At 45.6% G+C, this 25,368-nt stretch overlaps 1 protein-coding gene across 1 annotated transcript in view; it reads left to right on the top strand.

Moving 5' to 3' along the window:
• The first annotated feature begins 10,274 nt into the window (after window positions 1-10,274).
• Window positions 10,275-25,368, top strand: part of Lrch1 (leucine rich repeats and calponin homology domain containing 1) — a 178,178-nt gene continuing 163,084 nt past the window's right edge. Inside the window, exon 1 of the mRNA XM_051195379.1 lies at window positions 10,275-10,749. Coding sequence (XP_051051336.1) covers window positions 10,500-10,749 — 250 coding nt within the window. The 5' untranslated portion in view covers window positions 10,275-10,499. The remainder of the gene's footprint in view (window positions 10,750-25,368) is intronic.

Raw genomic sequence — 25,368 nt, forward strand, 5'->3', positions numbered from 1 at the left:
CATGGGAGTTGTCACATCTAGGCTGGTGGTCCTGGGCTGAGTAAGAAAGAATGAACAACCCAGTAAATTGCACTCGGACACAGCCTCTGCTTCCGTTTCTGCCTCAGGCTGCTGTCCCTACTTCCCTGATGACAGGCTGTGATGTGGAAGTATAACAAATAAACCCTTTCTTCTTCCAATTGGTTTTAACCAGTGTCTTATCACAGCAACAGAAACAAAAGCAGAGCAAGGACTGAGAGGGGGCAGGGTTCCAGGCAGCATGGGCCATGCCAGCTGAATGGTGTGGACAACGCACCTTCAGACACTTATTCTACGTTTCCCATCTATAGAATTAGAGAAGCCGAGCTAGATTCCTAAGGCCTCCCTGGCTAATCCAGACTCCAAGGTGTGGCCCCGCCTACAGAGAGGAATTTGGAGATATGTTGTGGTATTGGAAGCATCTTCCTTATTTTCTTCTATTGCTCGCTTTTTGGCATTGTACAGATGAACCAGAGCTTCGGATGTGGTAGGCAAGGATTCCTAAGCTACTTCTCCGGCCCTTGAGAGTAGGTTTCCATGTGCACCTCAGACTAGTCTTGAACTCAAGTGTAGACAGGCTGTCCTGTATTCACCATCCTCCTTACTCTATCAAGTATTGGGATTACAGGCATGTGTCAGCATGCTCAAGGACTCTTTATTTTTCTATCTTAAGCATCATACTATATGTTGTATTAAATTTGTGTGTATATGTGTGTACATTCATGTGTGTGAGTGTGCACACATATATGTCATGGCATGCATGCAGAAGTCAGAGGACAATCTTGGGTGTTGGTCCTAGACTTCTGTCTTGTTAAAGATGGTGTCTCTTGTTGCTTATCTCTTGTTGCTTGTTTGCCGGGGTAGCTGCCCTGTAAGCTTCCAGGGATTCTCCTGTTTGTGTCTTTCACTGTGAGGGGTAAAGTTATGTTTTGACTTTAAATTACTGTGCTTAAGAGACCTCTAAAACAAAAATGTCTCTTACATGTGAGCCTCCTCCTCACTTGCCCAAGGACAGATAACTTCCTGCAATGCTGGGGGCTGTTGTTCAAGTGAGATAAGAAGCCATGTGTTTTCACTTCTGTAAACAAGGTTGGTTGTTCCAACTGTACAGGATTGCTTGATCACACATAGGCGGGATCTATATAGGCAGAAAATAAGTCAGGATGAATACTTGCCCATGATTGGATGAAGGACAGAAGTATGTAACCTTGTAGGTCTTTATAAGACCCTGACTGAGGTAATTCACTGCCATTCTCTGGAAATCGCTAGTATGGACCTGGCCAGTGTCCATCTTCCTGGCTACTATTTAATGAAGCTTGCTTCAAATTTGGCTCAAAAATTGTAGTAGTGGTCTCATTCTCCCCTGGTAGGATGAACATCATCTCTTTGTAGGACCACAAAGACTAGTGCCACTGAATCTGGCTTTCCATGGGTTCTGGGTACCAGATCGGCATGCTTGTGTGGTGCATGCTTCCTTAGCCACTGAACCATCTCCTCAGCCTTCAAACTGTATATTGTTGTTGTTGTTTTTAAGATCTATTTATTTCTTTTATGTATATGAGTGCTTGATCTGTGTGCATACCTTGACACCAGAAGAGGGAATAAGATCCCATCTGAGCCACCATGTGGTTGCTGGGAATTAAACTCTCTCTCTGTTTATTTAGACTCTTGACCCCTGAAATGTCTAATTTGTTACTTAAGCACATGGATTTTCAGCTATGTTTCCTGGTGCTCTGGGATGCTTTTTCTTCTCCTTTTTTCTTTTTCACTTTGTGACAAAGTCTTACTTTGTACCCTAGGCTGGCATGGAACCCAGTATGTAGCACTGGTCAGCCTCAAATTCCCATCTTCTGTCTCAGTTTCTTGACTGCTGAGATAATAGACATGAGCCACCATTCCTGACTGGAGGTTCTAGATACCTAGTGTATGATATAAGCCACACCAACATCATTGGGCTTAGGATGCTAAAGGTACTGTGGCCAGAGGTACACACCCAGTCAAGCCCAGAGAGATTGCCACTCTGCAAGCATCTGACTAGTCACTAATGAGAGCCTTGGGTTTGGAAAGCATCCCTGTAATGACATCCCACTCTTGAAAGCTCTCTCTGAGGGACATACACCAATGCCCTAGTTAGATGCAGACTACCTTAAAAATAAGAAGCTTTGAATTTCTTTTAGAATTCACCCGACACAGGCTGCAGTGATACACCCTGAGGACACACTTCCCTAGTAACACCTGTCACATAAAGCACTGGTTGGGTAGCAATTCTGATGGTTCTACTGGGGTTTGCCCCAGACTATGGGTTCTTGTAGTATGACTGCAGGGAAGTGTTGCAAGTCTAGATTAATTCTCATGAAGCATATATGAGAAAATGTTCCAGGAAACTGCTTTCCTTCTTGCATGTTCATGAAGTATAGTAGTGCACTCCAGGCTCTGAGAAGTCCTTAGTAAAAATCACTTCTTAATTTTTGTGTTTGTTTGCTATAGATGGGGGTCTTGTGTTGCCCTAGCTGGCCTTCAAATTACAATGTAATCGAGATTAACTCGGAACTCCTGATCCTTCTGTCTTCATCTCCCAAATGCTGGAATTGCAAGCATGAGCTGCCATGCCTGCCTAAATAGTGCAGTTTGCTTGTCGGTTTTGTAATACTGGGGATTGAAGCCAGGGCCTCCCACATGAGTAAGTGCTCTGCCACTGAGCAATATCCCAACTCTCTACCATGTTAGTTTTTCGCAATAGTACCCTTTATGCATAATGTCTACCAGCAGCCTGAAGAACTACAGCCATAGGGACACACACTGCGTTAAGCTACTTTAGTTTATCCATGCAAGTTCAGCTACCTATAGTCAAATTACCAGTTCCCTTAATATATGCATTCATCATATTACAAAGCAATAGCACAGTAAACCCATATTATATGATACGATACAATGACTAGGTGAAACACAGAAGTAAATCAATTACATGTGCACTGTTATTAATCCATTAACTAACATTTATATTTGTATACTTAAAAAGCTAGGTACAAGTGAGGCATGGTGACATCCATCTGCAACTCCAACATTTGGGAAGTTGAGGTAGTCAGGGAGAATTGCAAGTTCAAGGCCACCCTGGACTTGTACAGTGAGTTCAGCCAACTAGAGGAATGATGGGACACTGTCTCAATAAAACTAAAAATAAGCAATTAAAAATAAAAGGCAAAGTACTTACGAAATTCTTTTAATGATCCCAGCATGGTGAGGCATATTCTTGGCATTTAGAAAGAGGCATTCTAGGCTAGCCTGGGCCATATAAGGCTGATTGAAAATACATTTTTCAAAAGTATCTTGTTAAGCTCAAGACCTCTTATTTGGCACCTTATTGTCAAATATCTATCTATCTATCTTCCATCCACCCACCCACCCACCCACCCATCCATACATCCATCCATCCTCTATGCCATGCTGGGGATTGAACTCAGAGCCCCAATGTGCCAGGCAAGCGCTCTGCCACTGAGTCCTTGTTATCCATTGACTTCCTCTGGCTAGGTTACAACTAACCTCTCCTAAGAAGCAAAGGGTCAGCTGTTGCTAACCTGACATCATTCCACTGCAAAGCTTTCTATTTTTTTTTTTTTTCATTTTTGAGATGGAGTATCACTGAGAAACCCTGGCTGACCTGGAACTTGCTTCATAGAGCAGGCTGGCTCAGATTTACTGTGATTTTCTTGTCTCTGCTTCCCCAACAGTGACATATGTCCAGCTCCTAAATTTTACACAAAGAGATCTCAATCTCATTATTTCCAAGTTATTCTTTTTGTTATAGCCACCGTCTTATCCTGGAGTAGTCCAAAGTACATTATCTGTGCTTCTTTCACAATTCTATCAGCTCTTCAAGTTCTAGGTCAGAGTGCTCTCTCTGCTATACAATCGACCATGACATTTCATATGTAATTTTAAACTAATCATTTCTGAATGAAAAATCTGAACTGAGGACATGACTGACCATAGATATGTGTTGAGGGGGAGGGGAAGGGTTACCGTAGATATGAGGGAGAGCACAGGCAGGGCGTCTGGAAGGGCTTAGAATGAACCCAGCAATAAGAGGAGAGAGAGGAGGCTGAGGAGAGGAAGAGAGAGAGAGACAGACAGACAGAGAGACACACAGAGAGAGACAGAATAAAGAGAGAGAGGGGGCAGGAGCGAGCCAGGAGATCAGTGCATAGATTAAAATGGCTGGATTACATAGAGAAGAGGAACAGGGGGTAAGGGGCCCAGCCCAGGTCCTGGGTAGAGGGTGGGCTATGCCAGTGTGGATGTCCCTGTAAGGGCTGGGTATGTCAGCCTGGATGTCCCTGTAACAGGTAGTTTCTGAGAAATTGGTAGTCAGTGTCCATTTTGATATGTTAAATAGGTAGCTCAGTTAGCCATTTGTCTTGAGTTTGAGAGCTAAGAGTTTCTTAAAGAGCATACAAATTGACATTCAATATGAGTTCAAGGATATCTGTGATGACAGATGAAGACTGAAGTATGTGTTTTACCACACAGGACCTTCCATTGTCATTCTGAAAGTGGTTCCAGGAGATGAAAATCTTGCAATGAAAACTTTTGGTCTGATAGCTGGGAAATCAGCATAGGACCAACTCAGCCCCCCTGAATGTGGGTGTTAGGAGGACTGGGCAGTCTATGGGGCCTCTGGTAGTGGATCAGTATTTATTCCTAGTGTATGAATGGACTTTGGGAGCCCATTCCACATAGATGGATACTCTCAGCCTAGACACATGGGGGAGGGCCTAGACCCTGCCCCAAATGATATGGTAGACTTTATAGACTCCCCATGGAAGGTCTCACCCTCCCTGGGGAGCAGAAAGGGGATGGGCAGGGGTTTGGTGGGGGTGATAGGGGAGGATGGGAGAGTGAGGGAACTGGGATTGACATGTAAAACAACTTCGTTTCAAATTTAAATAAAAAAAGGAAAAAGAAAGAAAGGAAGGAAGAGAAGAAAACCTTTGGCCCAGATTCTGTAGTTTCCTCTTCCTTCCTTTCTTTCTTCCTTTCTTTCTTCCTTCCTTCCTTCCTTCCTTCCTTCCTTTCTTTCTTTCTCTTTCTTTCTTTCTTTAATTTTTATTTTGGCAGGCTCTCACTATGTAGTTCTTATGTAGTTTTGGCAGCTCACTATATAGACCAGGCTGGCCTTGAACTTACAGAGATCCACCTGCCTTTTCCTCCTGAGTGCTGGGATTAACGGCGCAGGCCATCATACCATGATGCAGGTTATTTAGTTGATGTTGCTATGGAAAAGAGGATATGGGTGAAGTCTCTCTGTTCTAGGAGCTAGCACTCTTGTTCAGTCTGATGGAGAATAAGGAGATAGGGGCAGAGCAGAGCTAGAAAGAGGAGAGCACGTGCCTACCAAGGGGCTGAGGGTTTCCATGTGAGATTTGGGGCAGGGAGAGAAAAGGAAGTTGACAGAGAGGAAAAGGCAATAGTTAGCTGTGACAGATTTAAAATCCTAAGGCAGACAGCTTCTTCTCAGGCTTGAGGTAATTCCCTAAATACAAAAGCCTAGAACACAGAAGAGTGGCAGCAGCCAAGATCCAAACAGGGTGTGTGGGCATTGCATCAGGTTGCAGATGTGGGCAAAGCTGGAGAGAAGGCCTGAGGGCCGGCAAGGAGAGCACGGGACTAACTTCCTTTTAGGAGAGCCAAGAGACTGGGGGTCTAGCTCCGGAAGAGTGCTTACCTAGGAAGCACAGAGCCTTGGGCTCAATCTCAGACACCTCATAAAGCAGATATGGTAGGAGCACTCAAAATCCCAACACTTTGGGTAAAGACAGGGGATCAGGAGTTGACTTCAAAGCAAGCCAGAACAGAGTAAGTGAGCCTCCGAGAGTAGTTCTTGGCCTTTGGATCGCATAACCCAGTAACATGAGAAGAACCGTGAGCTCATCTTGGCAGTCTACTTCTGGCTTTTCTCAAAAGGGGATATTAATGTTAAAAGTAATTATCACTGTTTCTTTTTCTTTTTTTTTCTTCTGTCAGAAAAAAGTAGGAAAGGCACAGTCTTAAGACTATACAGAATTCTTAAAATCCACTACATCTAATTTTCTGTAAAAAAAAAATTCACCAAACTTGTCCTAATCTTTCTCATTTTATTAGGGTCATTTTGTCACTGATTCATAGACTGGTGTTCTGGAACACTTGAAAAATGTCTGAAACATGTCCAAGAGAGTAACATTTATATTCTTTGGAGAAATCCATGCTGATAGTTTTAGCTACATTGCAAAACTCGAAAGATCTCAGTCAGACAACATGATTTATTGACTCATCCAGGCACTGGATGAAAACAAAAGGCCAATCCCTGCTCTGGAAAGCTAATGAATACAACATGCCCTGATCACTTACAGATAATTTACTGACAAATATTTACAGATATATTACAAAAAGAATACTTTAGCACTGAGACCATGCAATGGGAGTGGCCAGAAAAGGGCGGCGCTCGTTGGGGGACATTCTGGCTAATTTTATTGAGGAAAGAAGAAGCGAAGGCAGAAGAGGTTAGAGAACAGCGAAGTAAATAAGTGTAAATAAGGCCAGATTCTGCTGACCGTGGGGCCACATGCTTGTTCTTATTGATGGTGGTCTGCATGTGTTTTTGATTGAATGTTCAGTCAGCCATGGATGGCTGGTTTGGTATCAGGCTTCCTCTTATCCAGTTCCTTTAGGCAGAAGGGACCATGAAGCACAGGCAGAGAAAATTCTCAGTGATGTTCACTACATAGCATATTATAAATATAGTGGTCCTGAGGGAGATTGAGTATAGGACCTCACTGTGGATAAGGAGCCCTGGAGATGCTGGAGTCCTAAATTTGGCATCCCCTTCCCACATACTGTAAATGCTCTCTAGACCTCCTGTAATACCTGGGCTAATGTATGCTAGTTCCCTATAGTATATTGTTTCAGGAAGGATGACTAGGAAAATAATCTGTACATGATACACACACACGCACACACACACACACACACACAAGTCTTTAGTTCATGGTTAGTTATATAATGAGGATGCAACACTGGGAGATGCCAGGTTTGGAGATAGGAAGGGCCTGCTGTTTACTATAGACAGTTCATAGAAGCCAAAGGTGAAACCTTGAAACGCCAGAGCCTGGGCACAGACTCAGTCAGGATGCTCTGGGTACTCCTCAACATTGCCGTGAGTCCATTTGCCAACGAAACAGCAATGGCCAGATGCAATCACGTGGCCATTCCTAACGGACTATTATATGTGCAGAGACAGGAGGGGAAAGGAGAGGGCTCTACTTTCAGGAGAAATAAACGGGGTATTGAACAAAGGAGACACGCCCATGCTTTTGGGGAAAGAGTGAAGCAGCTGAAGGCACATGGAAGGACTGGCTACATTTCCGGTTTTTATAAGCATTCGAGCTTAGTTCCAAGAGTCAAGTGTTCCCCTCAACTTGAAGGAAAGACTTCTTTGAGCAGAAAATTCATTTAAAACTTTGGAAAACTTTGGAGATGTACCAGCAAACAGCAACCTGTTACAATGCACCATGCACCCATCTCATGCAGAATGCTGTAGATTTTGAGATGCCAGGAAGGACAGAGATTCTTTGAGGACTTGGTGCCAATGCCACAGAGTTTGCACAGTAGAAATCTGCATGAGACAAAAGAGGCTGCAATGAGCAAGGGGCGGTGTGTCCAGAGGAGTTGAGGGCTTATTCACAACAAAGCATAGACTCATCATCATTGTTTCCCTTAAGGAAGGACTGGATTTTTGCCTGTTTGCTTAAAAGAAGTTACTTATGCCCAGTGTGGTGGGTGGATTCTTGTTCTGAACTGGGTTTGTAGTCTGTTGGGGAAAACAGAGTCTTCCGCACCCTACCCCCAATCTTGTAGATTTTAGGCAAAAGTCTACTAAGGACCAGGGAAAGTGGGAAGGGTCCACAAATGTTTACATGATGTAAATAAGTGTTCGTTTATTTTAAGTAATTTCAAAGTTCCTTTGGACCCTTTCATTAGTGTATGTGCTGGTTAGGGTTTTTTGTTTGTTTGTTTGTTTGTTTTTTCCCCTTTGTCAAGTTGACACAAGCTAGAGTCATTTGGGAAGAGAGAACCTCGATTGGCCTGTAGGTAAGTCTGTGGGGACATTTCTTGGATTGATAATTGATGTAGATGGGCCCAGCCCATTGTACTCGGTGCCATGTCTAGGCAGGCAGTCGTGGGTTGTGTGAGGAAGGATGAGCAAGCCGTGAGGGGTAAGCCATAAGAAGTGTTCCTCCATGGCCTCTGCTTCAGCTTGCCTCTAGGTTCCTGCTCTCTGACCTCCCTTCGTGGTGGGTAAGCTGTAAGCTGGAATGGGTTATTTCTCCCTATGCTGCTTTTCATTGTGGTGTTTATCACAGCAATAGAAAGTGAGTTTGTACTTTTGAGAAGTGTCTGTTCATTCTGTTGGCCCCCACTTGTTTAGTGGATTGGGTTCTTTGCTCTTTGCATTCCTTTTTAAATTTTTTTTGCATTTTTTTTAACATCCTAGCCATTAACAACCTAAATTTCCAAAGATGCTGAATAGTCAAAGCAATCTGGAATAAAAAGGTAATGCTGGAGGAATCACAATACATGATTCTAAGGGCCACAGAGCCACAGGAAGAGAAACAGCGTGGTGTTGCCACAAAAACATGTAAGTCAAAGGAACAGAAGACTGAGAAATGAATCCGTGCACACACTGAACAAGAGACAGTCTCCACCTCATGGTGCTGGGAAAACTGGATTCTACATGTGGGAGGATTAAACTTGATCTCTGTCTCTCACCCTACCACAAAACCAATTCAAAATGTAGCAAAGCCCTAAATGTAAGGGGCACAAACTAGAAACGGTCAGAAGAAAACCTTTCATGATATAGGAGGGAAGAATTTTCTGAAAAGAGCCCTAAGCCCACGGGAAGTTAGTGTAAGAACTGACAAGCAAGATTGAAGGAAATTAAAATGTTTCTCTCCCACAAAGGAAGCAACAGAGCGAAGAGACAGCCCACAGAACAGGGTGAAAATACGAAGCTTGTTGCCTACTTTTAAAAGCCTCGGAAGACCCAAGGCAGGAGTCTGACACAGCAGGATAGGGGCACACCAGTAGGTGGCGCCTGTTTCTTCAGGGAGGATGAGTATGATTTACTCTCAGTTTGGAATCTCAGGAATTAAGGCTAGCCCTTTAGTGAAGTCCATGCAAGTGACGTAGATCATGCCATACTTTTAGTGCTGAGCCCATGAAGTGACTAGTTCCACGCTGATGCCTAAACTGTCACAGGTAGCATTACTGTATGTATAATGTTGTATCATGTCCACATGTCACTCCAGCCTCATTTGCCCAAGTCAAGTCACTCCACAGAGACTGTCAAGCCTTGGGTGAAGTCCCAGGAAACTGGCTCTCAAGGCGTGGGGGCATTATTAGTCCTTTGGCTGGGTGGCTTCGAGGTGACACGAGTCCTCTGACCCTTCCATGGCAGGCATGCTCTGGTGGGCCACCCATAGCAGAACATTGGTTTGCAAGCAGACATGTTAGTTCCTATGCCCCACATGGACAAGGAGAAGGTTACATTGGACATCTCATACCTTCTAGACCTACGTTTTGTCACGTTAGGTCTTTGGCTTTTTAAATCTTAGGGTACTAATTTGGGTCTTGATTAGTCTTCTCCCTCATATGATAATGTGTTTTATCTTAGAAATCATCCTTTCTCAAAGTCCATTCTCTAGGTTTGTCTACTTGCACTTGTCTGGTTCCTGTAGTCTGCAGTGAAGGTGCAAAACTAGGTGACTGTGGGCTGCGAGTTCGAATTCCCTCCCATTTTTGCAGGGGTGATCTCGGGCTCAGTTTCCTAACTTCTTCTGTCAATTGAAGAAAGCAATTTTTCCACTCACAGACTTCCTGGATTCAGTGCGAGAATTTAGGTAAGTACCTAAATGCCAGACGGCATCAGCAAGGGTAAATCCACAGTGGAAAAACTGCCTTTGGGGGAACCCGGGCTCAATTAGCCAGAACTACTACTCTCCTCCCTATCACCTTGGATTTCAGATCGCATATCTTGCCTCGCCCCGGCTTTCCCAAATGGCTTCGAAAACCAAAAACAAAACAAGAAACAGGGAGACTTTGATGTAAACCGGAGGGGCCGGAGTGAAAGTCACCCAGAACGCGCATCCAGTTGCTGCCAGCGTCGGGGGAGGAGCGCGGAGAAGCCGCGGAGGAGGAGCGGCGGGCGGGGGCGCGGACGAGGGCGCGGGAGCGGGCGCGAGCAGACACATGCGCGCCGCCGCCGCCCTCGCCACAGCCCTCGGCTTCCCGGGCTGGAAACCTTTGCTATTGAGCGGTTGCCTCTAGGTCTGCGCCTCCGGCCGCCCCTCCTGCCGTCCCGCGGCTTGTGAGGGAGCGCAGTGGGGACTCTGGGCTGCCGGGGAAACCTGTGACCCCCGCGCAGGAGCGGGGCGGGGGACCGGGAGAAGATGGCGACGCCGGGAAGCGAACCCCAAGCTTTCACGCCCGCCCTCTCGGCCACCGCTCTGCACCCGCACCTCCACCAGCACCACGGAGGCGCGGGAGGCGCGGGCTTCAACCTGCCCTTGAACCGTGGGCTGGAGCGCGCGCTGGAGGAGGCAGCCAATTCTGGGGGCTTGAACCTGAGCGCAAGGAAGCTGAAGGAGTTTCCCCGGACGGCAGCCCCGGGGCACGATCTCTCGGACACGGTTCAGGCAGGTGAGACAGGGTCGGGCTGGCCACGCGTGTGCGGGACCGTCGCACCTCCCCGCCGGGCCCGAGTGTGCTGCTAGACTGGCTCGGCAGGAGCGGTTTCTGCAACGGGCGCGATGGTGGCAACGGGCACGGTGACCCGTCTGGCCCGTCGACCCGTGACCGTGGTGCAGGAGAGCAGGGATGCGCCCGCCAGCGGTGTCTGGCGCGCGGGAAGTGGGAGATAACTGGCGACCGCGAGCTAGTCCGGAACATGAAGCAGGTCACGGACCTCTCCATGGAAGATTCCTGCGTCCCGGTGGGTGGGGAAGCCCAGACAAAGGTGGCCGGCCGGCCCTCGGCTAGCCCTGTCCCCTCCGCGCAGTGTCGTGGCCCCAGCCACCGCGCCGCGCGACCGTGGCTTGCTGCAGCCGGAGAGGCGGTGCCAGCCTTGGTTCTGCGCCTGTGCGAGCAGAGCCTGGCGTCTGGCTCTCCGCCCACACATTTCGGTTCCCTCCACCGGGGCTCCCTGGTTCTCACTAACCCGTCCTTTGCGGGGGCCCTGCAAGGGAAGCACAGCGTAGTGAATGAAAAGTAATTAAAGTGAGCCTGTTTGCCCGTGTGAGGCCGGCAAGTTGTAACTCGCGCCAAAGAGCAGCCGGCTTCTTCAAGTTGTGTCATGTGTTGACATATTTCGGAGATGTCTGCTTTCCCTTTGGTAGTCGGAGTTGTGGAGCGGATCCATAAACAGGAAGGAGGGTGGTGGAAGAGGCTTGGGGCCCTGGGATCCGTGCAGATCTGACTTGGTTTCCGACCATCCGGTTCCGTTCTCTGCGGGACGGTTTGTACCCCGGCTAGTGCCTAGCGTTTCCCGGGGCAGTGGGTGCCCCATTTTTGAGCTATTGCCTAGATCTCACGATTGTCACTGCGTCTTGCGAAGTGCATCAGGTCTCTAGGGCTCTGGATTACTAGACTCTCCTATCAGGGTCTTTCAGTGTCCTCTTATGAAGGAAGACGAGGGGGCGGAGCTGGGGAGCCAGCTGTGGCTATTGGAGGCCAGGTTTCTCGTTAATTCCATAAACATTTATCTGGAGGCCTAGTGAAGATTTAGAAGGAGTTCTGAATTCATTGGAGGCTAGAAGCACTCCTCTGGGGTCATTAAACGGTGATATTTGGACTTGTGGGTTGTCAGGAATGGGCAAGCAGAGGGGAAATTCCAGAACTTAGTTCCCAACAGCTGGAGAGGCGCTTGATAGGAACTTATGGTTACAGCTTCTCAAGCAGAAGTTATTCTAAGAGTCTCCTGAATCATTAACCTAAAAAAAAAAAAAAAAAAAAAAGACACCCTACCTTCTCCTTCCATCTGCCATAGTTAGAATGGTTGTGTATTGCAGGAAGTAGAGCTAGCACGGCCAATATCAACACCTTTGTGCAGCTTCGTACCAGGCTTAGAGTTGTTCCAACGTTTTGGTATTGCTGATGGTTACTCCCAATGTTGGGTGAAGTTGGCACATAGGCTGTGCTGGCATTTCTTTGAGAATACCAGTGCAAAAGTATTGGGGTACGTGTGGTGGGGTGGTGGTGGCCCATGTGCATCTTTCATTTACAGTCTCTTTGGGTGGCCACTGCTTATAAAGGGTCCTTTCTGTTTTCCATGGTTCTGTACAGCTGTGGATCTTGCAGGTGTTTAATTAGGAGCTTCACATATGTTTAACACTCCTAAGTCCTAGCTAGTTAGAATTAAGAGGCTTCATGTTAATTCCTCAGCCTAAAGCAATGTTATTTCTGGGACAGAAGAGGCAAAAGGGTGACAGACAGCTAAGTTTGTAAGCACTTAAGGCAATATAATGAAGGGGGGGGGGTAAGGCAGTTAAAGAGTCGGTTGTTTTATGTAAGTTTAATACTCACTCGTGTTAAGGATTATTTTCTTTGACTCAGGTCAAAAGCTGAGGGTAAACACACACATTCCTCTCTGTTCTCCAGAAACACTTAGGCTGGCCATTGGGGCTATACCTGTGATCCCAGGAGGTGGAGGTCAGTCTGGACTTACAGTGAGTTCCAGGCCAGCCTGGGTTGCAGGGCAAGGCCCTTGACTCATTTCTCATCCCCCCCATGCCCTCACACCCCCAAAGAATATAGATAATTGAGCCTTATTCTTTACTTGTGAGAGCAACAAACCAAAATAAAGACATTCTGTGGGTGGTGTTGACATTTCCTGCACATAAGGAGTTCAGGGAGTTGATGAACATTAGGTAATAATAAATTCCATGCAGCTAGTGATTTCTCCTGGGCTTAAGCAGAATATCTAAGGATGTTAATATGAAGATCTTTAAAATCTTTTCATATTTTTTTTGTAGTGGGAAGTATAGAAAGCCCCTCTCTCTTTTAAGTTAATGTATCACAGGCCATTTGGTTTGTGCCTTGTAAAATGTAGCTTTTGGCCTCTGCAGACAGGGCTGCAAGCTTGGGCGATGCAGTGTGTAACTGAATAGAGATGTAAACTCAGAGACCAGCGCCCTTGAGCTGCTCAGTGGAAGTCTAGACCCCTGTCAACCAAATGCATGCACTTCACTAATACAAAATATAAAACCAAACCAAACAGAAACAAGTGTGCTCTCACTTTGAGGCTGTTCATTTACTTCAATTTCAATCAAAGTAAGATTTGTTGTGTGGTGGCAGGAAGTCTTTCAGTAGGCTTACCGAGAAGGGGGATGGAGACAGTGTCACAGGTGTCCAGGCCCGGTTAGAACTGACAACTGTGAAAATCTTTGTATCAGGAGCTCTTGGAACCTCATTTTCAGGTGGAGAGATTCACTGGGAAGAAAGCAGGTCACTTGCTCAGAATCTTACCTCTTCTGAGACATGGACCAGTGCTTTGAAACCAGATGGCTCCTCCCTAGTGTTTGCGTTCTGACCCTCTCCACAGGATAGAGGGCCGCAGTGGATAGGCATAGAATTTTCTAGGCTTTCTGGGTTTATTCCACAGACATTCATCCCTTCACTCATTCCTATGAAGTTTCCGCTCTGGTTTGAGGAAGGGATTGGGAGATAAACAAAACAAAACAAATGGTTTATCTTGCAAGATGAGTAAGAGGGTTTGTTTTTTTTTTTTTTTTTTTTTTTTTTTGGTTGCATGCAATATCTTTGTTTCTAAACACACAGGCTGATTCACATGGGCTTGAGGTTGCTCATAACAAGAGCACATAATGACCCGATTCACAAGTATAAACGGAAGCACAAAACTGGACCCGATAAGAAGAAATACACAAAGGCATGCCAGTGTAGCACTCCATTCCCGCTAGAGTTGATTTATCCCATAACATGAGTTCAGATGGAGACGTTCAAAAGCTTACGTTTATGACTGATGTAAAGTGGATTGCAAAGAAAAGGAAAGAAATCTGATTGTGACTGGCTGCACGAGGCTCTAGAAAGTGAAAAGAAAACCCTTACACAGGACTAAGAAACACTCCTTGAAAACTGGTATTGTTTAGCCAGGCCTGGTGGCATGTGGCTGTAACGCCTGTGCTTGAGGGGTGGAGGAAGATGGGGAATTTGTAGTCATCAATTGATACATAGAGAATTTGAGCTACATTAGACCATACCTTGGGGGGGGGGGTTAGTAGTGTGACTGAGTGACAGAGTCTGTCATTATCAGTGTCTTACAAAGACTAAATGGGAAATGGAGAGCTTGTCTGTCTAGCCACATGTCATGAAAATACTCATTAAGGCTGGGCCTGATGGAACTGGCTTGTGACCCCAGCTACCCAGAGATATGCCAGGTGCCTGATCTGCAATGTGAGTTTAAGACCAGCCCCTGGGAACTTAGTAAGGTCTTGTCTCAAAACTGAAAGTAAAAAGGGCTTAGGCTATCACTAGGTGGAAGGGTGTTGCCAGCATGTATAAGACACTAGGTTGAATGAACGGTTCAGGGCCTGGAGCATTCTACGCCAGTGCTCTAGCATTGTGCTGTTCCCCCCCACGCCCCTCCCAAAGTGTAATTCTGTGTTTGAGTGGGGAGTGGAGCTGGGAAATGTATGGTGCGAAAAGCAAGGTAGAAGTTGCAGGAAGGCACCGGAGCCCCACAGGCCAAGTGAAGACCCAGACAGCACCAGGCACTGTATGTGGCCTTCAGAGGTTAGAAGGCTTCTGCCACAGAGGTAGGATGCCCATGCAGGGTGAATGTGCCCATGGTTGGAATCTAGGATGGGGAGGAAGAACCTGTCATTAAAAGAGGAGACAGTATTTAGGCCTGCCCCCTGGTTACACCCTGCTCCTACCCAACAGTGGGAGTCAGTCACAGAGCCTTTGGGCTCTGTTGTTTGTGGACTCTGGGAAACCGCTGAGGCCTGGGCTTTGTCATCTGGTGGGGCTGCCATCCTCTCCTGCTTGACCCTAGCTCTCTTCAGTGTCTGAAGATTCAAGGCCCCGCGGGCAGGCCTATCTGCTACAGGATGACTTGTCTAATCCCACTCCCACCCCGTAGCCACAGAGCCATTGGAATCCATACAGAGCTTGATAATGAAATCTGTTTTTGATAACATGCTCTGTCCCATAAATTTGGCCATGAAGATTTTCCACTGTTAAATATAGTGAAGCATTTGAAATCCCATTTTCTTTTTCTTTCAAGCGTCTGGCCGCATGTGTTTTCTTAAAACTTGTGTTCTTATGGCAGGTGTGGTGGTTCACACTTTTAAGCCCACCACTCAGGAGGCAGAGGCAGGCAGATTCTGTGAGCTCTGGCTGGACCCCCTCCTTGCCAATGAGTCCCCCTTCTAGTCCCATGACTTTTTGTGTGTGACTCCCCTGAATTTAATTAGGGTTGATTGGTTGGTGGCGTAGCGACTGTTAAATTGTCCGCTTTCTGTTAAATATTCCCCTGTGCTCATGGAGTCATCTTAATGTGTTTGTTCATTGTTTGTGTAGGCACCCATTCAGGGGCCACTAGCTATAGCCTTTCTCTTCCTGTTCATAGTTTCTACTGCTGCTGATTAATTCCTTCCTCGTCAAGGCACAGAGGACCTGTGCTCTTAGAGTGTTTAATGCACTGTGATTCAGTTCACATGGGGGATCTGAATCACACCCACATGTGCTCTTCCCTGTGGTATGGCCAAAAGGTCTCTACCAACATGCATGTTAGCCTGCTTTATTGAAGAGCCGGTGGCATACACATGCTTCCAAAATAATAACATATGAGTACAGACCTGGATGCCATCAAGGAACAGTCCAGCGCTGATAATCTTGGCCTTTGAACTGAATCTGTTGGAGATTTTGTGAGTCCTCATAACATTTTCTTTAATTTTTTGCTGGTTCATGATAGGTCAACATTTCCATCACATTCAGCCATTGGAGACTTTTCAAGTGTTGCCTAAGAGAATTTCTGAGTTGCTGAAGCAAGGTAAACTTTTCTACCTTATTGGTTAGTGATTCTGTGCTGTCACTATTGAAAGGTTAGATAGACGCCTTTTGGAGTCCATTCCTTGCTTGCCGAGACTTCTCTACTGTGCTCATCTTGATCGTTGCTTGATCAAACTGAAATTTACCCCCTTTCAAGTGTGCTTTTCTATCCCCATGTCCTGTCTTCCATATATAGCAAGAGTCTTTCATATAAAACCCTTCGAGCAGTGTTTACTTCCTGTTCCTGTCTCTGTTGTTGACCTCCCCCCCCCCATGCTTCTGCAGAGACTCAGTGAATTCAATGGCAGAAGTGACTGCATCAGTTAAGACACACTCTTGAGCTGCTTACCCATTTTAACATTTTATGTGGCTCTGTGGTGTAACGAGTATGGGTTTTCCGCCTGCCGCCGCCCGGTCTTGTCCTGCTGCCGTGCCACCCATCCCAAATAATACATAGAGACTCTGTATTTGATACAATACTGTTGGCCCGGTTACTTGTTTCTTATCGGCTAGCTCTGCCTTAATTATTAACCCATTTCTGTTGATCTATGTATTTCTCTTACCGGGGAGCCGGCCAGCATTCTGCTTTCTCCAGACTCTCCATCTTGACTCCTCTTTATTACTTCCTATTTCCTCCTTGTCTCCTAGTCCCTCCTATCTTCCTTTCCTATTGGCCAACAGTGCTTTATTATTAACCAGTATGAGAAACATACAGAATGACCTCTCCCATCACTGTGGAACATTGTATTTCGTTTTAGAGAGGTCCTACCCTTGGGTTTGGTAGCTTAGCCGTTCACAAACCCTTCGTGACCCTGTCAGTGGTTTGCATTACAGGGATTTGGTGGTAACCAGTGGCCAAGTTATAAAGTCATAATATATTATACAATTTTTAATAGCTGACTGGTCTCACACACCTGTTATCAGGGGTTGAGGTCAGCCTGGGCCCTAGAACGAGGCCCCGCCTGAAAAATAATACTAACAAAAACAACAACAGTCTGAAAGCCATAAAATCTTAATCCCTAACTGAGTACTTTATTTAGCAAGATAGCACAGCTCATGGGGAGCCTAGCTCCTGTCAGTTGCTATTGTTGTGTTGTGGGAAAACTGTTCATTTGTGCGTGTGTGTGTGTGTGTGTGTGTGTGTGTGTGTGTGTGTGTGTGTATGTACACGTGTGTTCGTGCATATTTGAGTATGGACATGCATGTGGCATCCAAGGAGGAGGGTGTCCTGCTTTCTTCTGTAGCACTCCACCTTTTGAGAAAGGTCACTCACTTAGTCTGAGCTCAATCCCTGGCCTCCTGCTGCCAGGTCTTTAAGTGGGGGTTGGGGAGCTGAGCTCTGGTCCTCAAGCTTGCATGACAGGCACATTACTGACAGAACCATCTCCCCAGCTCCGATGTTTCTGTTTGTGCCAGAACTTTCCTATGGTAGGTTTTTGTTTGTTTGTTTGTTTTCTTTTTAATTATAAGTGATGGGAATTGTTCAACAAAATAAAAACAAAAACGGACTGCAAGAAAGAAAAGGGGGGGAAAGGTCAGAATTCTAAGTTAGACTTGGTTTAGGAAAACTGGGTCTGTCAGAGTAGACTGAAGCCTGAGGTCCACCTGTGTCATTCTTCCTCTGATTTTGAGAGTCCGAGGCCTGCTTCCGCACACTGCAGGAAGAAATAATGCACTTGGAAATCGTGAAGCAACTGAAAACAAAGGGAGATGTTTACATGAACAGAAAGTTGACAGTTGTGACCATTGGACTGCTTTGGCATATTCTGGGATTGGAAGAGAAGGGAGATTCTGTGTTTTATATTTTTAAACACAGAATATATGTCTGTGTACCAAGTGTGTGCCTGGTGCCCGTGGAGGTCAGAAAAAGGAGTCCAGTCCTTCGAACTGTAGTTAGAATTGTTGTGAGACACCATGTGGATCCTGGGAAATGAGTTTGAGTCTTCTGTAGGAACAAATGTTCTTGACTGCTGGGCCAGGAAATGTATTTTATCATTTGATAAGAGCTCTGTGTGTTCTCAGTTTGCCTCAGCTGTATTCTCCCATACTGGCTAAATGAGGAGGGTATAGACCTGGGGTGGGGGTGGGGCAAAGACAAAAACAATAACAATGCTGATTTTCACAGCAGACATGTTCTCCCCCCTCCCTGCCCCCTGTCTCCCCCTCTTCCCCTCCTCGTGTCCCTCTGTCCTCCTCTCTTCTTTTCTTGCTTCCCCTCTTTCTTAAGACAGGGTCTCCCTAAGTAGCTCGGCCAGCCTTGAGCTCTCTCTGTAGCCTTGAACTTGATATGTGGTCCAGACTGGCCATCAATTGTGATTCCCCCTGCTTCTGCTTCCCAGTGTTGGACTTTTTTTCTTAATTAGAAATAATTATTTTGCAATCAACATAATTTTGGCTGAGGCAGGCAAGCTTCCTTGACTTGGAGCCTTGACTGCTTTAGGTCATTTTGGAGTAGGTAGTGTGGATCGTGGGAGTCTTTCTTGAGGCTGGCCTTTCCCGCAGGGTTCCTTTCTTCCCTCTGCTGCACGGGCCCTGGAGAGACTAGGAGATGGCCTGGGCATGGAGCTCCCATTAGCTCTGAAGAGTTGTCATCACTGGTCTCCTCTTGTCTAATCCCCTGGCTTCCCATGTGGCCTCGACCCATGTGACAGCAGACCCGGGGACACTGTACGTTTGCCCTGTTCTGCTCTCCACAGATACTCTTCCGAATTTTTGGTGCTTATGTGGTATGGTGAGACGCACAGCTTCAGTATGCCTGATCTGGTGCAGCAGTCTAGCTTGGTTTAACTTACTTATCTCTGAAGGCAACAGTTGACAATTCAAGGTTGCACCATCAATAGATGGCCTGCCTTGCCTCTTCTAGACTGTTTTTATTTTGCTTTCCCATGTCGTCAGTCACATGGCTCCACCCTTCCCTGCCCCGTGGAATTGTGCATGACCAATTCATATTCCGTGCAGTTCCTGGCCTGCCCAAAGCAAGCTGCACCCCCTCCCCCAGCCTCTTAGTGAACAATTCACTAATCACATGCCACTCCAAGATGTAGTTATGTCATTTCCTCATGCATTTTGTATTTCACTTTTTTTCTTCTTTGGATATAGTAGCCTTCCCTCATAGTGACTTTGCTTCCATGGTTTCCATTATCTTTAGTCAGCTGTTATCCAAACTTATTAAACAGAAAATTCCAGAAATAAACAAATCAGAAGTTTTCTGAGGGGCATGATGGAATTAAACTTCCTTCTACTTCCTCCTGGCCAGCATATGAGTCACCCCTCTGCCAAATGTACTTATGTTCTTTATGCTACCAAACTATTACTCACTGAGTAGTCCTTTTGGATATCTGGTCAGCTGATGCAGTATAGCAGTCTTGTGTTCTGGTACCCATTATGAAGTAGTGTAACTCATCATCAGGGTACCTTTATCTCTCATCTCACTTTGTCCCATCAAATGGCTGCCATGTCATCTTACATCAGCACTAGAAGGGTGAGTATTTTACTTGTGTGTTTGCGTGTGCATGCGCATGCTCATGAGTGTGTGTGTGTGTGTGTGTGTGTGTGTGTGTGTGTGCCTGAAAGGATGAGATTGGGGAGATGGCTCAATTGGTGAAGTACTTGTGAGGGCTCAAGTTTGATTCCTAGATCCTGGGTTAGAAAAGGCCTGGTAGGGTGGTGGTCTTTATCCCAGCTCTGGGGAGGCAAAGACAGTCCGTTGGATTCCTGATGCTCCATGGCCAGACAGTCTAGGCTGCTTGGTGAGTTCCAGGCCAGTGAGAGACTGTATCTTGAAAAAGGAATGGAGTGGAATAGTACCTGGGGTTGTCCTCTGGCTTCTACACTTGCAAACACAAACATACATATGTGCCTGCGTGAGTATGTATATACACACACCTCACAGAGACCACATTTATCTCAGTACATTTAATTACACGTGTGTGTGTGTGTGTGTGTGTGTGTGTGTGAGTGCAAGTTCAGGTGCCCAGGAAGGCCGGTAGAAGGCATTGTTACAAGACATCTTGAGCCCAGTGTGGTAGCTGGAAACCAAGCTCTGGTTCTCTGTAAGAGTAACAAGTGCTCCTATCTGCTGAGCCATCCCTCTAGCCCCCATTAGTTACTGTTTTTTATGTTCTACTTTGCCTATTTTGGAAATGACATGTTAGTATAGGCGTGCATTGATTGACATGCACCCTGTACATAGAGTTGAGAACTAGCTATGTTTTCAGCTGCCCATCTTGGACTTGGGCTGTTTCCTCCTCAGGAAAAGCAGAAGTGTGCTGCTTTACCCAGGTTTAAGCTTCTTCCTGCACTGGCTCACGAGAGTGGCTCTTAGGGACTTTCCTGATTTTCCTGTGTGTGCGTTACAGGTCTACCACCAGAATAGTGAGACAGACTCTAGTGCTCATCTGACTTCTCCTTTCTGCCCTGGGACTCTGCACTGCCATCTGTTATCTAGGATTTACCACGAGGTTGTCCTATACATGTGCATATTTAGTTAATCTTACATTTTCCCTGTGATAGCTTTATCTGACATCAAGTGACTTATAAGGAATTCCGGAAGAGTCTAGCAAAACTTTACGTAACCAAATAGCAGATAAAGAAACTGGTAAATAAAATCCTGGTGTGGTGGCACATGCCTGTAATTTCTGCACTCGGGGAGGCTGTGTCAGGAGGCTCATACATTTGAGCCTAGCTTGGGCTACACCCGCACATTTTGGGCCAGCTTAAGCTACATAATGAGACCTCTTATGGAACAAGAAATCAAACAGCAAATGCTTGGGGAGCTTTGGGGAAATGGGAACCCTTATTCACACACTGTTGGTCAGAATGTAAATTAGTGTGGCCACTATGGGAATCATTGTGGAGGTTCCTCAAAAAACAAGAAATAGGGGGCTGGAGAGATGGCTCAGTGGTTAAGAGAGGACCTAGGTTTTGTTCCCAAGATTCCATGGTGGCTCACAGCTGTCTTGTAATTACAGTTCCAGGGTATCCAACTCCTCTTTTGACCTCCCCGGGCTCCTGCAGAACTGTGGAGCACATATGTACACTCAGGCATAGCTACATACATATACACTGTATAAAAATAATATTTAAAAACCACGAACTGGAACTAGCATGGATCTAGCTGTACCCGTCTCAGATTTACACTTCAAGGAGTTCACATGAGTGTGCAATACCGCACACCTGCGTTCATAGCAACACTTTTCATGAGAGCCAAGTTGTCAGTCAGCTTAGGCATCCATCCGTAGATTTTAAAAAGTGACAGATACGCACAATGGTGTCATACCCACCCACCAAGAAGGACAAGATGTCATTTGCAGGAAAGTGGGTGGAACTGGAGATCATATTAAGCAAAATAAATCTGGCTCAAAAAGATAAATAATGCTTGCTTTCCTCTCATATCTGGAATCTAGACTTTTTTAAAAAATCACTTGAAAGTAGAGGGGACTGTTTGAGAAAGGGGAGGGGCCCACAGAGAGGGCTGGAGGTTTGAATAAGATCAAAGCACAGGATTTTTATATACAGTGTGGTGATGCCCATTATTTTGTACAAGGAATATATACTAATAAAAGAAACGAGAAAATAAAAACTAGTCAGCTTGTGTTTTTTTTTTTTGCCTGTGTGTGTGTGTGTGTGTGTGTGTGTGTGTGTGTGTATGCCTGCCAGACGTCCACATTGGGTGTCTTCATTCCTACTATATTTTAAATTTATTAAAATAGTGTTTTTTAATTTAAACATTTCTTTTTAAGGATTTTTTTTTATCATTTTGCACTTTACAGTTTTACCTCTAGTCAAGACATTTCAGCTCTATCTCTGTTAGTGAGAAAGATATATATGTATATAGTTACATTTTTTTGAAGTCCCTAACCTTGCTGAATTAGTTTGGGAAGCTTCTGCCATTGTGCAACTAGGTCCCCAAGAATTAGAGATATTTTCACCCATCCATATTTCTTATACCTATGAGATTAGTCAGGCATAGATTTTTATCTTCAAACACTTCATAGACCTACAGGATATGACATTTAAATGTTTTAATATTAGTACTCTGTTGACATGAGACACTATTGCTCCTGACAGCACCGAGCTATTCCTGAGAGTATGCTGGGTACTGATGTCACTCCTGGAGTCCATCCCCTCCTCAGTTATGGCCTCTTGGGCAAAGAACTGCCCCACCTTGACCACTGACTTTGGACATGGTGTCCTACTATGCTTATAGGAGACAAACATTGAAGGCTCTGAACCTTGCCAAGTTAGGGTAAGACAGCCTTTCTACCTCCCTGCTTCTGTGTTGGTCAGTCAGATTCTAGACCTTAGCCAAAGTTGGCTGCCCCTACGCTGCTTTGAGACTTTAGGTGACTGTCCAGATAGCCTGCTGTTTCTGTCTTCACTGCACCTTTTGGAAGTTGTTTGACTGCATTTCCTATCTACCCTAGTATTATATCCTTTTTCTTATGTCTTTGATGAGATTTAAGATTAGACTGTCACAATTATTACTCTCTCTTCCTAAATAGAAATATTAGGCACAAGACTTAAACTTTTCAAAATAGGACAACTCTACAGTGATCTGTTATGCCTTTGCCCTAGGACTGGATATGTAGTTCTTGCCGTTTGCATTTGCTCTTGTTACCTCACTGGCAATAGGTCTTAAGTATGTATGTTCTTACATTTTTCTTCTCCTAGAGCAGACTTGATATTTGCTGTATTTGTATATAGTCTTGTATCAAGCCTACATCTTTAGACTAAAAGGGGAATTGTAGTGAGATAACCACCTCGCCCACACCTGGTGCACTGACCACACCCATTGGGGCGTGGGCACAGGTGCACGAATGTCAGAGGAAGCTAGGTCTGGGGTCGCTGTCTTACTTCTTGGTCAGGTTGCAGAGAGCATCTTGGTGGGATCCCAAATAAACATCATAGAGTGTAAATCTTATTTCCCATGCAATATGAGTGTTCTCATTAACAAGTGTTAACTTGCCTATGAAGACTTTAAACCCTTAGCTAAAAGAGTTCTTATCAGGATAGCTCAGTAGTTAAAAATGCTTCTCTTTAGGTTTTTAAGACTTGAGTCCAGGTCTTATTTTTGTTCCAGGAAACCTTAGGTCAGATAAATCCTGACCACTGCTTTCTTTACCTGTGGAATGAGACTAATATTACCTAGTAGAGTTGTGCTAAGGGTGGTTACCAACCAGTACCCTGGGGCCAGAGACTGCTTTATATGTGGTCTTTGTTTAGTGCTTGCCAGGTGTTTTGCTTTAAGCATGGGCGGGGCTTAGTCACTCTTGGCCAAGCCTTCCTGTTGCCTTCAGAAGAGCCAGTATAGAAAGGTAGAAACCATTCCGTCCTATCTCCCTGCCAGTAGTGTTGAGGACTGTGAGTCCCAGTGGATTCTCTCATTTGGCCCAAAGTCACGTAGCAAGAGTGATGGGTTCCTGAGCCAAGTTAGCTTTTCATTGCCCTGTGTGAAAGAGCTGTTGCCGCAGGCTGGAATACAGGGGAGACTTCTGTCCCTTTCTCTGTAAAGGTCTCAGATCACTCTCAGATAGGCCAGCCTTGTGTCAGTCCACACCCCCCCCCCCCCCAAGAATCAGAAAATGCTCTGAAACCTTTAATGACGTCTGGTCCAAAGCTAGAGAGAATGTCATAAGCCCAACAGTAGTTCTGGATTAAGCATGTTAGTTCAGGATTTTACTGCCTGTGGTTTGGGGAACTTGCAGGCCCCTTATGAATTGGCTTCCAAGCACTTCACAGGCCTGTTGGGAAAGCCCTGGTTCACAAACTGTAGGCCACAATGTTCTTCTGTGATTTAGAATTTCTCTTCCAGGTGAAATTCTCTTCCAGTGAAAAGAATGATTTTAGTTCCCTTGCCAACCCAGGGATGTCCCTTTATTCCTAGTGAATGTAGGCCTTTGTGTTAATGATGAATTCTTTCTTCGTTTTTTTCTTTCATATATGGGTGTGTATGAGAATGTGTGTATGCAGCTGTGTGTGTGTGTGTGTGTGTGTGTGTGTGTGTGTGTGTGTGTGCATGCAAGCCTGCCTGTGTGGAGGACAGGTGTCAGCTTTGAGTGTAGTTCCTTAGGAGCTGTTCATTATCTTGTTTTGAAGGCACATTCTCTCTCTGTCCTGGAGCTCAATGGTTAGGCTAGACTGGGTAGTCAGCAAGCCCCACATTTCCTCCTAACTCCACTTTGCCCAACACTGGGATTACAAACCGGCCCCTGGCTTTTTATGTGGTTCTGAGGAGTGAGCTTTGGTCTACATGCTTGGCGGACAACACTTTATTGACTCATTGTGTCTTTTGGACACACAGCCACAGTTTTGGAGTGATACTCTGAGTCTTGAGACATGACCATCCACCTGTAAACCAGGTCCTTGCCTCTGGAAGGTGTTTCTTTTCTCCTCGACATCCCCAGGATACCCTAGAGGATCTCCACCCCACAGCTAGGTCCTCCATCAGTGGGCCTAAGCTGGTTGTTCCTCCACACTGATGTGGCAGCTAAGACTGCTACAAGTCAGGGGTGCCTTGAGTTGGCTCTGGCACTCAGAGAGGCCGCTGGGTACAAGATGTCCTAGATGCATATACTTCCCTATTTATTTATTCATTTATAATCAGGTCTTAGTAAGCGGTACAGAATGTCTTCAAGCTCACTCACTATATTCTTAAGTGATTGCAGGGGTGTGCTCTCATGGGTGCGTCCCTGATTTTTAATATGTTATCTTACAAATCATACGTTGTTTTAGAACTGGAGAGAAGTTTTAAAAAATGTCTTTAAAGCTGATATTTGTAATTTGTTAAAAAGAAATGCCCTTTCCTGCCTGGGTCCTGTGTAGATTCAGAAGGGACACACTGGAACTCAACAGATTTGGCTTAGGGTGGGTGACCAACAGAAGCCTAGGTCCCATAGAGACGGGCCTAGGTTTCCATCAATCAAGGCAGTGCTTGTAAAGTGCCAGCCTGTCATTGGCCACGTGCCAGAGAGCTCAAGCTGCTAGGACTTCATCCAGCTCCAAAGGAAATAGCATTTCATTCTCTGTGCCTCAGTTTCCCCCGTGGGAAAGGAGCATGGTGATTCTAGGGTTACTGTGAAGAGGAAATGATGGTTTGGGTGAGTCTCGTAGATCAACACTGGGCACAAAATCTGCCATTATGAGGCATCTTTACAGAAGACACTCACTTTTACAAGGCACTGAAAGATTCGCTTCCTAGAAATCTTGAGACATTAGCAAAGCAATCTCAGTACCCCGAAAGGCTGGGTGTGT

Source organism: Phodopus roborovskii, unplaced genomic scaffold (genome assembly GCF_943737965.1).
Source record: "Phodopus roborovskii unplaced genomic scaffold, PHOROB, whole genome shotgun sequence".
NCBI lineage: Eukaryota > Metazoa > Chordata > Mammalia > Rodentia > Cricetidae > Phodopus > Phodopus roborovskii.